General features: G+C 41.7%; 1 protein-coding gene across 1 annotated transcript in view; it reads left to right on the top strand.

Annotated features, from left to right (window-relative positions):
• Nucleotides 1-1748: 1748 nt before the first annotated feature.
• The window catches only part of HEXB (hexosaminidase subunit beta), an 18296-nt gene continuing 5334 nt past the window's right edge, over nt 1749-14710 (top strand). The window contains exons 1-10 of the mRNA XM_065861066.2: nt 1749-2143; nt 2235-2392; nt 4857-4922; nt 5654-5700; nt 5919-6029; nt 8699-8800; nt 10420-10549; nt 12287-12467; nt 13480-13566; nt 14147-14219. Of these exons, the coding sequence (XP_065717138.1) occupies nt 1857-2143; nt 2235-2392; nt 4857-4922; nt 5654-5700; nt 5919-6029; nt 8699-8800; nt 10420-10549; nt 12287-12467; nt 13480-13566; nt 14147-14219 (1242 nt within the window). The 5' untranslated portion in view covers nt 1749-1856. The remainder of the gene's footprint in view (nt 2144-2234; nt 2393-4856; nt 4923-5653; nt 5701-5918; nt 6030-8698; nt 8801-10419; nt 10550-12286; nt 12468-13479; nt 13567-14146; nt 14220-14710) is intronic.

Below are 14710 nucleotides of genomic sequence, written 5' to 3'. Positions count from 1 at the left end.
TTGCTTGCAGCATGACAAGATTAAATGACATTCTGCTATGGATAGCCTGCATCAAACAGCTTCCATCAAGCCTTCAAGCTCCAATTGCAAGGATGGGCACAGCAAATGACAAAACCAGGCCACTTTGTGATTCATTCCCTTGAGGTGCAGCTCATAGTCTAAATAGGCCTGACATAGTCTCAGCCTTCCCCCACACCGTGCTATTTATTCCTACTTTTTCTAGACTGCCATCACTGTTTTTTTGAGGCAGGTGAGTTTATATCAGTTCCCTGGACCTGCTGAGTGTGTAATCACATAAATCTGACTATGACTGGGAGCAGCACTGGGGACACCTGGCAGGCAGAGGTGGCCTCCTCTTGAACTGCAGTGCAGCCCAACCCTGCAGTGACTCATGAAGCAGTTGAGGCACCAGCGTTGCCCAGGGGGAGCATTCTGGACAGCAGGAAGAGATTGTCACTTGTAAAGCAACATAGCTAAAAGAGGAGGACAAACCCTACTAAAGTAGAGGGGTTTTGCTTCTTAGAAATTCTATGGCAAGACTATGGAAAGACATTTGTGCTCTTTGCAAAGAGATGTAACCTTCATTATGGAGGCACTCCTCATTATCATTATTTTAAACCAAAGAGGCTATTTCATAACCCCGTGAACATGTGACTGCAGAGTTAACCTTCCACACACATGGAAGATCCCTGGGGCAGCAGTGGCTGAGCAGCTCCTCAGTTACACGGCAGTGACAGCACGCAGGTGTCAGCTCCCCCATTGCTGTGGCTTTAACTGGTGCATCAGCCAGCGCAACACCAACCGCACTTCAGTGGTTTCATTAGTCATTCAGTTACAGGTGGCTTAAAGCATGAATTCCTTCCCACTGCAACTTCCAGCTTTCAAATGCTTGATTTGCCCTGTGAACACAACTTCCCAAAATTTCTACTGGGATCTTTCAAAATCACAGAATCACAGAATGTCAGGGACTGGAAGGGACCTCAAGAGATCATCAAGTCCAATCCCCCTGCTGGAGCAGGAACACCCAGATGAGGTTACACAGGAAGGTGTCCAGGTGGGTTTGAATGTCTCTAGAGGAGACTCCACAACCTGGTCAGCCTGTCCCAGTGTCTCTCACCCTCACTGTGAAGAAGTTTCTTCTCATATTTAAGTGGAACCTCCTGTGTTCCAGTTTGAACCCGTTACCCCTTGTCCTACCACTTGTTGTCACCGTGGCTCCATCCTCCTGACACTTACCCTTTATATATTTATAAACATTAATGAAGTCACCTCTCAATCTCCTCTCCTCCAAGCTAAAGAGACCCAGCTCCCTCAGCCTTTCCTCATAAAGGAGGTGCTCCAACCTGATTTGGTTAAAGCCTGAAATACTTGACTGCAACTCAGACTTCTGCTTATTCACAGCATAGACTATAACACAATGGGAAGAAAGCCAGCTAAAAAGTAACTTCTGTTCAGACTGAAACTGTTTCAGTGCTGTAGAAGAGATAAATCAGTTTTCCCTTTTACAGAAATGTAACCTAAACGAAGACCTTTTCATCTAGAAATTAAACCGCTCAAAACCTCCGACGCAGCGACGCTCTCTCGTTGTTCCTTCAAGCAGTTTCACAAACACGGTCACAGCTCAAGGAGGAAAACCCTGCAGAGCACCAACGAACCACCCCCGCTCCCGCCGAGGACACCTCCCCGCCCCCTTCTCGGCCGCGCAGCCGCGGGGGCCAGTGAGTGGCCAAGAGGAGCCGCTGCGGCGCCGCTGCCACCAGGGGCGGGCGCTCCGCCCGTTCCGTGATGGCGGAGGCGGGGCCCGTCCGCCCGTCGGGCAGGTTCCCGCGGGACGAGGGGGCCGCCACCGCAGCAGCATGAGCAGAGCTATGGGCCTGGCCGGGCTGCTGGTGGGTCTGTTTCTTGTGCCCGCCGTGCTGGTGAGCACCAGCTTTCGCCATGACGCCCCGCGGACGGAGCCCGCGCCGGAGCCGGCCGAGTGGGAGTCGCCCTCGGGCCCCGAGGACTCGCTGTGGCCCCTGCCGCAGGGGCTCCGCACGTCGGGCCGCCAGCTGCAGCTGGCCCCTGGGCGCTTCCAGCTGGTGCACGGCGCCGGCTCCTCGGCGGGGCCGCGCTGCGGGCTGCTGCAGGACGCCTTCCGCAGGTGAGGAGCGGCGGGGGGCGGCTTCAGACGGCGACCCGGTGGCGGGAGCGGTCACCTCAGGGCTCTGCCGGCGTCTGTGCTTCCCCGGCAGGTACTACGAGTACATGTTCGGGCAGTCCCGCCGGCGGAATTGGGGCTACAGGCCGTTCGGCCCCCGAGCGGAGCCCGAGCTGTCATACCTGCAGGTGGTGATCGAGTCCCGGGACCCCGGCTGTGACAGCCACCCGCACCTCGGCTCCAGCGAGGCCTGTGAGTACCGCGTTCCCGGCTCCGGACACCGCATCGGCAGCCCGTGTCTTTCAGTCATGTCTCCCACGTAGAAGTCATTAGGGGTTTCTTTGGGGAACTGGAAATCACAGGCTCAGTGAGGTGCTCCGGAACATTTCACAACAGTGGCAACCAGAAGATAGTTCTTGCTTCTAACGCTGTAGGAAATCTCAGCCCACAGTGAATCACGAACCTAGTTAGAAGCATAACCTATGATTTGTGTGGTTTAGCTGGTGCTCAGCTTGTTTACCTGCTACCATCCTTTCTAGTCACTGTCATTAAGAATCAGAGGTGTTCAGTGCTATTCCCAAAAATGTATACTGACATCTGAGTAATCAAAAAATTATCCTTTCTTTCAGTACAGGGTGTTGAGTGAGGGCAGACTTGGCTTATTCATCTGCTCTCTGTAGGAAAAACTACATTTGAATTGAAGTTCAGTTCTGTGGCTTATGTACATTTGATTTCTGGTTTTTGGTTGTTTTTGTTTTGTTTTTCCCAGGAAAACCACAAAGTGTTCATTGAAATTCTTGTTATTTGTCTTGCCATATTATAAATACTCTCTCTTGGTAACTCTAAGTAAGGATTTAAAAACATGATGGTTGTATTGGTTTTGTTCTGCTTTGCTTCTTTAGTTCTACGACTGAAGTCCAGAGTAGAGAAGTACCCTAAAATCAAGCCATAATGACCAGAGAAGTCTCTTAACAGAAACAAGGATGAGTTGATAGTAATGCTTTTTGTTTGAGCAGGTTAGCATACAGTTCAACATATTCAATTAATCTCGTTCTGTCTTGAGCTAATCTTCTGTGCTGGGTGAGGCAGTCATTTGCTATCTAGGACAGAGATACTCGAAAAAAGATCCTTTTAATCTTAAGTCATACATCTGCAGCAGGATTAATTCTACCTAACTTGCGATAGAATGTACTTATTTTAGATTTACTTGATCTTTTTTGGTACATTTAGCCAAGTAGTGCATTTTCTGTGTGCAAGTTTATCATAAATTTCATCACAAATGAGGTATTGCAGGAGAATTGCTAAGGCAGTAGATTTTTTTGTGCCACAGGTGGTTATACTGCTTTACTACTAGTTGAACTTTGAACTGGTTTGGGAGCTTCAGATTTTAGCTGAAACTTGTTCTACTCTTCTCTCAGGGCATTTGTCAGATCTGTGATTTTTAGATTGCACTCTTTAGGTCAGTTGGAGTTTTTCCTTTTTCCTCATGTAGGAAGCTGAGCTCTCCAGATTCCAGCAGGGTTTTAATTTTCTATTTTTAGTGAGATAACTTGTTCAGGGAAGAAACGTTGAAGTATGCAGTTATTAATCACTTGCTGGATTGAGCAGTTTGGCTCCTTTATTTTAATAGAGACAGTATGGATCAGTCAGTGGCTGTCCTATAGCAAGAGCATTGGATATGTAATTAAAGCACAAGTTATTTGCCTGTCTTGGCAGTGACTTCTTGCCCACTTGTGTAAAAGATTCCGAACAGCCATACAAAGCTTGTTCTGTGCTCATTTGAGATACTATGTATGTTCAGAGAAAAACCTGCTGTCTTGGAAATTATTCCACGAAAGGACCTGTAGAGATTGTAGTAGTCTTCTAAGTTCTCTTTCTTACCAGGAACTTCCAGCATATGCAATCTATTTTTATGTTAAAATGAAAGCTTGAGATACTTTCTTCATTTCCCTTATGGCTTTTCTTTGGTAGTCTAGTCAAAGGTTTTAATTGTATAACTTAAAACCAATCATTCTTTCATACTGAAGCAGATTCAACAAATTATTACATAGCAATTTACCCCTCTGATTTTTTTTTCTCTGCTGCTTCGAATGTGAAACTCTGATCAGTTTATTATTGCTTTGATGTTTCAATAATAATAGAATTCTGTAGATTTATAGATATAGTGTATTTTTATGCATGCTCATTAGATGGTGGGGTCTGATTTTTTTTTTTTTCCCTTTGTAATTAGACCTTTATAGTAAACAATTAACAATAATACTTGACAAGCTATATCTCAAAAAAAAAAAAAAGAACATAATCTATATAAAATGAAGAAAAAAGGAGAAATAAACTTCTGTGGTTAGGTTTGACTTAGTTACCCAACACTTACCACCTGTGTCTTAAATGCAAAAATATCACCTGATGTTTTAAATCAGTTGGGTTAAACTCGCCTGGAATTCTGGCTCATGTGCAATATTTAACATTGCCATTATTAAGCACTGTACTTGTTTTATCATCGTACTGATTAACTGTTGGCTTTCTGACTAGTAGCTTGCATTATTTCAGGAGCACATAAATGAAAATTAGCTGCACAGTTTCACCATTAAAAACACTATTGTTTAGAATTTAATGGGAGATGTGGGACTTGAAGAGTCTCTTTTAATGCCTGTTAGCATGTCAATCCATGCTTTCTTGTGGTATAACTTTTTCTTTTTTTTTTTTTCCTTTTCTTTAGATCAGTTAACTGTAATTGCGCCGGTGGCTACACTGAAAGCAGATGAGGTATGGGGCGCTTTAAGAGGTAAGCTCGTACTTTTGCCATAGAGGTATTTGCTCTGGTCTTACACAAACTCCATGGCAGACTAAGAACCAGCTGACCACCAAGCCTTGCCTTCATGCAGTCCTTAATGGGAAGCAGATGTGGGCATAGAGGACAGAAGGATACCCAGATATGTGTTGGTCAGACCCCCAGTCCGGATGCTCAGCATCTTGGATCCAGTGGCACACCATAAGTGTATTCTTGCTGTGCTTTGAATCAGCCAAGCCAACCAAACCCTGGGTGCTAAAATGCTTTCTGTTTCACAGTGTAAACAAATGATTCTCCAACTGCACCTAAAAACTGAGTGTTCTGGACACATCACCAAGAAGACCATAATGCTGAAGTTTATTCTGCTGTCCTTACTGGAATGTTGTCTAAATTAGCACATTTTTCATGCTGAGTCAGAAACTTTGCCAGTTCTAGAAAGGACAGTAACTTCCATACAATTCAAGTATTAAATTGGTACAGCTACGCTGTGGTGCTAATATACAGTAGTGTTATGTGTAATGGAGACTTCGAATGGTTCTCTCTTCAGACCTTCATCAACAGCGGTGCTTGAGTGATTAGGGAAACTGAAAGAGAAACTCGGCTACAAAACATTCTTTCTAGCTATGTGAACGGCTGTGAATCGTTATGGTCCTGTTTTTAAATAAAACTTTAAGGACAAGTACTGGGTTGTACTGCAGGCCCCTTTCTTGTTTTTTTTTTCCTAGGTTTGGAAACCTTTAGCCAGTTGGTTCATGAAGACGACTATGGAAGTGTAAGTATAGCTATTAACTAAAACCACAGTCCTGATAACAACCAACCACATTCTTTCTTTGGTGCTTTTCTAGAAACTGCAGATCTACTAGTTTCATTAAGTAATTTTTTCAGGAAATGGTCATTTGAAAACTGTTAACAAACTAAAAAACAAGCATTTCTTGTTTAAAATTATGACTGTAAAGTGGGAATTGTAATTTTAAAATCTTGTTCTCGTAGTTCCTTGTCAATGAATCTGAAATCTATGACTTCCCAAGATTTGCTCATAGAGGAATCTTACTGGACACTTCAAGGCATTATTTACCATTGAAATCTATTCTTACAAACCTGGTAAGTGGGCAATTTTCTATCATTAAAATAATGAAGTTTTTTTTGTTATTGTTTTTTGCCCTCTGAAGTAGGTAGCTACCGGAGCTTGTGTGGATAGAGGACCCTGGCTGACTTCTGAAAGGACAGAGTGAACTTTGCTAAGTGAAGTTCAGAACACACACAGAAGAGGAATTGAGTGGGCAGACACAATGACTACTGAATCTGTAAAAGAGGCTGGGATTTGTGGTACCTTGGGTTTTCTGTATTTGCTGTTGCCTAAACCAGCTCACTTATTTCTTGACAGATGTTTTAAGATATCTGACTGTCACCGAGCAATGTAAGGGGGATTTTGCAAGTCCTGGCTTCAGTGCCAGTGGTAGCAGAAAGATTCTAGCTTTTTTCATTAACCAGACTCTGGTTGTCCTTTCTTAGGCTGTTAAGAGCAAGCCAGTAATTAAGTAGTACAGAGTAAGGGGGAAAATTGGAAATGCTTATTGGAAGCTACTGTATTCTTTCACTGTGTCCCTTCAAAAAGAATTAAAAAAAAAAAACACAGACCAAAAAACCCAACCATACCAAACCCCACACCTTTCTCTGAAAAGCTTAATTAAGCACACTAAGAACTCCCACCTTGATGGGAAGGTGATGAATTTGTGTAATCATAGCACCCAAAGCTGTGGATTTTTCTGTTCTGTACCCCCCTTTTCTGCTGTTGAAATCCTTGAAGCAGGGCATATTTGCTGGGTAGAAATTGAGGAGCTTTTCAGTGGAGCAACATGCAGTTTCCTGTCTTTGTGTTGCTTTTGCAAGATGAAATACAGGGTGTTTCCAAAAAATGGACCCAGTTTCAAAGCAGTAGTGATTTCAAATGTGGTCCATCTTTTTGAAACACCCTTGTAGTGTTAGAAATTTCTCTTTCATGTTGGAGAACTTTGCAGAGCAGTTGTAAGATGGACAGGGAGAGAGCAAAGATAAAACCAGCCTTTATTTCTGAAGTCATCCTTGAACTGTACTCAGAACTTACCCCTCTGTGGATATTTACTTGTGTTTACCTTTAAGATCAGTCCTTGTTCAGCAAGTAGTGCTTGCGTAGTGTTTTATTTGCAACTGAGGGTGCTTCAAAGACTCAAGTACTTACTTATGTCAATATTTGTTGTCTCTTTTATAACTTTTTATGAGTAACTTTTTTAAGAGTAACTTTTGAGACTTGCATTTCTCATCATTTTTTGTTTCTGTAGCTGTTGGTGTTCTGTTTTCTTTCTTTAAATTATGTGTATGGTTCTAATACTTTCCTAGGGCTACATTTTGTGATGTTTTGCTGATTTAAGAGCAAGTGTACTTTTCCTCCCACTTCTGTGCCTGTTTGAATCCAGGCTGACCTAATAAAAAGCAGCAGTAATCCCTTCACTGACATGTGGTAATTAGATGCACAAGGCAGCGGTTCAGGTACATTTCTTGTTTGTGTTCAGCTGCTGTGCTGTATTTCCGGGAAGGACATTGTCCTAGAGAAAGAAGTGGCTGAGGTCAGGAGGTACGATTTTCTGTGTGGAAAGATAGTGTTTGGTAGAAGTGCATGAAGACATGTGGCAGTTAAAACTTATGCTTTCTAATAAAACAGATGAGATAATTTTGTGGAATGGACACAGTATAAATCTTCCCTTGGATTGGTGCGAGTCCTGAAGAGACTGTTGCTTTTTTAGACACAACTTGGTGGAAAAAAAGGGGGAGGGGTCCTGTTGCCGTCCCTGGTATTTTAAAGACGTTTAGATGTGGCGCTTAGGGACATGGTCTAGTTCTGGACTTGTCAGTGTTAGGTTTGTGTTTGGACTTGATGATCTTAAAGGTCTTTTTCAACCTAAAGAATTCTATGATTCTATGAAATAACTGTATTGAGGCAAGGGGTTGGAAGCAGCTGTGTTGTGATTACTCAGCCCTGACAATGTAGAGAACACTTACTCTGTCTACACACAGCAAACAGCACTTCCAGTGACTCTAACAGACTTTCATAACTCAGTGCCTGTGTCTAGCTGTCCATCTGGACTCATAATTCTAAAATAAGTGTGTGAACATTTATCTTAGTTATCTTCAAAAAAGGGAAATACTGACACTGTAATGACTGAAAACGTAAGGGGAACACTATCTCCTGTGGGGAAAATGCATGTTTTAATTTGCATGCACTTGGAATGGATTCTGCAGAAGTCACTAGCAAGTAGGGGTGTACTGAATAGTAGAAAACTCTCACGTCGTTTAGTTTTTGAGTCCAAAATATTTAAGTAGGAAGGCATAAGCTTCTGTAAGCTCAAATAGCTGATGGTGCATAGAGAATTACGCAGATGTTCTGAAGTGGAAAAAATTCGTAAGCATTTACATCAGTTCCCCTTCCACGAGCTGGTGAAGCATCATCAGATCAAGAGTTTGTTGACAGGAATGATGCAGATAGATGGCAGAGGAATGGAGCAGTAGTATTAACAGGCTGTTATGTTTTGTTGTATGCTTCTATAATTTGGTGAAACACAGTACACCTTTTCCTCTGTGCTTTGTTTTGTTGTTTGTAGTTTTCTATTATTTTTTTTTTATTGTAGTTGTTGCTTTAGGCATGCAGGATACTGGGACAAGACCATCTTTTTTGCATACGTTTTCTGGGAGTGAGTAAAGTGCTTAACTAGACTGTATTGCATTGTTTGTTACAGGATGCCATGGCTTTTAACAAGTTCAATGTTCTCCACTGGCATATAGTAGATGATCAGTCATTCCCCTACCAGAGTATTTGTTTCCCTGAGTTAAGTGGCAAGGTGAGTAAACATCATTGGAGCAGGGTGGGAGGGCAGAGATCTGACATATGTTTCATGAAAATAAAGTGCAGAGCCTACCAATGGTTGAATACATCTGCCTTGGCTGATGGTGAAACAGTCGCCAGTCACCAACAAGTACATGTTTAGGCTCCTCCCTGAGTGTCTGTGTGGACCATGTTCAAGTCTTCCTTGGTGAATCCATGGTAAATGACCTTCCTAACTCTTCTGTAAAAATCTTCTGGTGACTGTGATCCTCAGTGTTTGCAGGCCTTCAAGCAGTAGTTGTAGATTTCTGTTCGTTTCTTTGTTTAACTGGTAGACTTCTTGACACTTGAACAAATGTAAGAGAATTTCGTCACCTCTAGGTTTGTAACTGCTGCAGTAGTACTTCTGCCTTTTCTGAGATCTACTTAACTTTATGTAACGCAACATGTCTATAAAAGGTCCAAAAGTGAGAGGTTGTTTTTTAAAACACAGACAGTGTGACATATCTCTTCATTTCCTGTTTCACAGCAGATTTTGCTAATTATGAAAGCCGTCATGACGTTCTTGCTCAGTCACAGTACAGAGTAGCCAAATCAAGCACAAGTAATTAAGTAGACTGAGCCTAAGCAGAGGATTCATGATTCTATTTTAAAATGCGTGCTAGAATCTGACCCTCGTGAAAATTATGTAGGCAGTGCTTGAGCAGATGCTGTGAAGAATTTTATAATTCAGAAGTTACACCTGTCAAATGATGCAGTCAGACTATTCTTCCTGGCAATGGCTCTGGAGTCCTGTCCCATTCCCCTCTGAAAGCTGGAGGGAGGTAGCCTTTGTTTCAATAGCTTTTTTGAAAGGTACTTGTTTACCATTACTTATTTTTTTTTACTAACTCACCTGTGGAAACCATTTCTAGATAAACAAGCTTGAAGTGCTGTTTGTCATGAGGAGCCATAATGCTTTTCTTACGTAGTTTGGCTCTTTGGCAAACATCTGTTTCGCCAAAATGTAGCAGTCTGGGTCACTTTCACATTTGTTGACTGTGTGGGAGGGGATTAACACTCGAATTCAGTATCACAAAACATACAGGCCCTGATGCTAAATTGGGCATCATATCAAAACTGACAAGCAGAGGTGTTGTTAGAAGACACCACTCTTCCTGATTTGGCAGAATTTTTCCATTAGTCTTGCATGTAATGTAGCAAGGACCTGTGTTTCATAACTAATGATGCAGAGGTAAAGGGGAAAACTAACTTGCCTGCGTACAGGCAAATTGAAAAATGTATCTTTCAAAAATCTGGTGGAATAGAAACTAGCTTTTCTGTGTTCTTCAGTAACTGAGCTATGGAGGAAAGGACAGCCTCCTCAAGAGATTGGTCTTAGTTTGGAAAAAGGGGTTAATTTTTGTGTGGTGATTGTTTTTGGGGGGTTTTTGTTTGTTGTGCTGTTGCTTGGTTGCGGGTTTTTTTCCACTAGTCAACCAAAAAATTTTGTGATTACAGTTGCACACGTGATAAACTAGAAAAGGCCAACTTGTAAAACTGTTCTTCAGTCTAAAATATAACACTTTAATTCAAATATTGTGAGCTGCTGGTGTAATGTTTTGTAAGCTGTCTCTTAATGTGAATGCTTTACAGGGAGCATACTCATATAACCACATCTATACTCCCACTGACGTCCGCCTGGTGATTGAGTATGCCCGGTTAAGAGGCATTAGAGTTATCCCAGAGTTTGACACCCCAGGACACACACAGTCTTGGGGAAAAGGTACGTCCAATAAGGTATTAATGGTTAAAAATTGTGGTAAGCAGGGTGTAGCAAGCAAATGAACTTGTTAAAAAGCATCTTTTAAAGTGCTGTGAAAGGCCCTTGGTAAGAGGTAAGCAAGGGGCAGATTCAGTGATGGTCATGATCTTAATGTTTTAGAAGAACTGAAGTGAGCAGAGAAGGCTGACACTTCCTGTGCTGGATGTGTGTGCAAAAGCACAGATGTACTCTGTTTGCCTTAGACTTTGTATTGTTACTGTCCCCCCATCCAGTACTCTTGAGTTTAGAGTAATAAGGCAGTGGCTAGAAATAGTGAGGTTTCTGTCTAGTCTAGAGATTTCTGCTTTAGGAAGGTTCTTTTAAAGTGGTTGATGTTTCTGTTTATTAGTTAAGTGGTAATGTTCCAGTGTACAAAACACAGCAAAGTTGCATGGTTCTTCAGTCTCTCTTTTCTGGGTTTCAGAATAATACTTCTCTTGATAGAGAATGCTTGGATACAGAGAATGGTGGTGTTTACATGTGCTCAAGAACCAAGGAGGCTTATGCCTTAGTTCAAGGTGCACTGACTGCAATTAAACATAAGATGGTTTTGGCCAAACTGTAAATAGTAAAGATATTTATAGTGCTTCATAACTTAAGCTTCAACCATGAGGCAAGTCTTGTGCTCATCCTGTGGAGATACGGCCATAATGTTGGAAGATGCCTCAGGCTCTTCTCACTAGTTTAAAATGAGGAGGAAAGGAACAAGGTAAATACTAAATTTACTAAACAGTCTTTCTGAATCCTTCATCTCATTAAGTCTTTGCTGTTCCAGAGCAGTGATAAGAGCCAGTGGATTGTCTGGTGATATGTGGGGTGGTCTACATTCATGTGAAGAGCAAGGTTCAGCTCCCTTGCCTAAAATCGATTGTTTCTCGTAGCTTCTTGTGTGGTTTTTTTTTTTTATGTGATACACAGGAGCCAGTGCTGGATTTGCTTATGAACCTGGGCAGCTATGCTTTGTTTGCATTCAAATTCAAGATAATGGAGAGAAGTCTTGAAGATGTGTGAGGAGAGTAGTTGAAGCAATCTACCACTGGGGCCCTGTTTGGGAAAATGTGCTTAGAGTAGGAACGTGCAGCCAAGAAGGTGCTGCTGCTGCAACCACACTGTACCAAATAAGCTGTACATAGGAATCTCTGGCCTACATGTAATAACTTTTTCCTGTTTTGTTATCCTGGCTTGTGTTGCTTCAGGTGTCATGACTCAAGAACCAGTACTTAGTTTTGATGTCTGTCTAACCTTCCTTTCTTGTGTAGAGGTAAATTCCCAGCAGACTGCCTAGAGGTAGGACACAACACCGAAGTAGGTGGGAGGTAAAACGAAGCAGAGTAATAAAAAGAGAAAACAGGCCGCTGGAGCACACTCATTGTATTCGGCTTTCTTCCAATTGGTTTCCTCCCTAAATCTATTAAAGCTTTTTTACTCAAGTAGTCATCCAGAACCTCTTTTCCAGGTACAGTGGCATGTTCCATAAATTAGTGTCTATTAAGTAACAAATTAAAAATCAGAGTCCTGATGTCCAGTTAGAGGGTTCTTCAGCCTTGGGCAGGTTGCTTTGTTTCATCCTGCCACTATTCGATTATGCTTAGGATAGATGAGCACTTAAGTCATGAATATGAGCAACTGCCTCTTCTTGCTAGCAAAGCTAGCATATCGACATGGAACTGAATATCCTCTATTATTTGTCTCTATTAGGTCAAAAAGATCTTCTCACCCCTTGTTATAATGGAGAAAAGCCGAGTGGGTCCTTTGGACCTGTAAATCCCATTTTGAATACAACTTATGACTTCATGACTAAATTCTTCAAAGAGATCAGCGATGTGTTTCCAGATGCATACATTCATTTGGGAGGAGATGAAGTGGACTTCAATTGTTGGTACGGTAACAGCTCAAAGAATAAATACCTAGTGCTTCTAAGCTTGCCTAAATCCATCAATTATGGAACTCAGTTGCTTGAGACAGTTTTTCACTGCTTAACCCAATGATCTCTGCTCCTACTTTTGTAACTATTTACAGGCAGGGCATTTAGGATCCTCAGCAAGCAAGTGATGTTGTGCAGAGTTTTGCTGTGACTAGTAGTTTCATAAATGTTCAGGTGTTCTAAAGGATTTCTTTATGAAAATGAACCTGGCAGGAAGGAAGTACTAAAGAAGATAATTGACATTTAAATGCATTGTGTTAAAGGAAAAGCAGTAGTTTCAAGTGAGTTTTGCCTTCTGGAAAATCTGCTACATTAAGTACTACAGTACTGACTCTTGTGTGCTTATATTAAAAGTATGGCATGCATTAATGGAGTTTTTCAATTGATTGTGCATTTTGAGTATTTTGAAATCGCTCCGCTGGAATAACTAATAATACAGAATCTGGAGCGGATCTAGTTGGATGAGTATTCAACTTGATCTAGTTAGTATTTTTGCATTCTCTTGTAACATCAAATCTGAACACTTGGGACTTACTTGAATTTTTAAAAAGAGAGAAAACTTCTGACAAGTGCTTTATCACAAAAGTGTTGGTTTCCTTTGGAGATTCTTTATGTCAGTCCTGCAGATCTCTTGGTACTACAGCTGCTCGATTTCCGGACCTGCTGGTAACCTTCCTACAAAGTCTCAGGGAAGCCAGAAAGCCCAGAGGTCTTAGGGGTTTGAGGCAGCCTCCCAGAGACTGCTTCAGAACAGGGACTCCAGTAGCTCTATCAGAGAAGTAGGATTTAATTTCAAATCAAAATGAAACAGTTTCAAAATACTTAAATCATGTGAGTGTGCTTCTTTTGCTGTGTTGTGCATTCCAAGCTATAGTATGCCTAAGGCATCAGGTAGTGTGCTGTGTGTAGGTGGTAATGGTTGGGAAATCCGGTTTAAAACAGAACAATTTTTTTTTTTTTTTTTAAGGAAATCTAATCCTGAAGTGCAGGAGTTCATGAAGAAGCAAGGACTTGGCAGTGACTATGCTAAACTGGAATCTTACTATATTCAGAAGTATGGTGTTTTTTTAATTCTTGCTCAGCTTATCACAGCCACTATCTGAGGGGGGTGTTGACGTGCAGATACTGAAGCTAATTTAGGTTAGCCTATATTGTTTTCAAAAAGTGCCATGTATTGGGGACTGTCCACCTTAATACACTGAATGTAAAGTTTACAACTTTAAAATGTGGGACACAAACAAGGCGAGTTGTACACACATTCTCAGTGTACTGGGCATCTTACACTAGGCATCAGCTTTAATGTTAGCACACAGAGTGGGAAGAAAAGTCCTAAAGTTTTTGCAGCCATTTATTGGTCTCATTCTTAAGTAACATGGGTTTAGACACCTGTAAGAGTTGCTGGTAGTTCTGAAAATCAGTTTGTGTTACTGCACATGCATATCCTTATACGTGGGAAAACATACTCTTCAAGGCAGAGAACTGAAGGCCAAAACCAGAAAAACCTGATTTTTCTTGGTCCCCTATGCAATGCTGGGAAAGGCCTGATGTGCCTTAGGGTAGAAAAGATTGCGGCTTTGTTTTCCTGTACTGATCTCATTGAAATTCACAAACATGATTGTATTTCTGAATTCTAGGATTTTGGACATTGTTTCCTCCTATAACAAAGGATACATGGTTTGGCAAGAAGTGTTTGATAACAAAGCGAAGGTAAGATGGGAAAATGAATAAGATACTCTTCCATAAGAGCACAGTATTGTGGGAGGCTTCCAAAGCAGACTATTAAATAGTTACAGTTGTGTCTCTTGGGAGTTAAAGCTAAGTCCACTGACTTCAGGAAGTCTCCTCAGCTGCGGGACCTTCCTTGAACTTACCATTTATTGAACATGTAAAATAGGTGGAACAGGAACGTCAGTATTGAAGTGCTTTCTAAAGGTGAACACAGATAATATGCTTTAGAGCGTCAGAGGAAAGGGTAGGAAAGTTGCTATAAGTTTCCCTGTATTTCTTCTCTCACATAACTGTGTGTCTGGCCTAGTAACACAAAGTGCACAGCTTTTCAGAGGTGGTCAGATAAGTGGTGCGTGTAGGCACCTGCTTTCAACACTGTCTGTAGTATAACATAGGCTTCACTAGTCTGAGCTCTATTTAAAACCAGTGGAAAGCTCATCAGCTTTAAACTGTGGGGAAAAAAAAATGCA

Source organism: Patagioenas fasciata, chromosome Z (genome assembly GCF_037038585.1).
Source record: "Patagioenas fasciata isolate bPatFas1 chromosome Z, bPatFas1.hap1, whole genome shotgun sequence".
Taxonomy (NCBI): domain Eukaryota; kingdom Metazoa; phylum Chordata; class Aves; order Columbiformes; family Columbidae; genus Patagioenas; species Patagioenas fasciata.
This window is presented reverse-complemented; position numbering and strand designations above follow the sequence as displayed.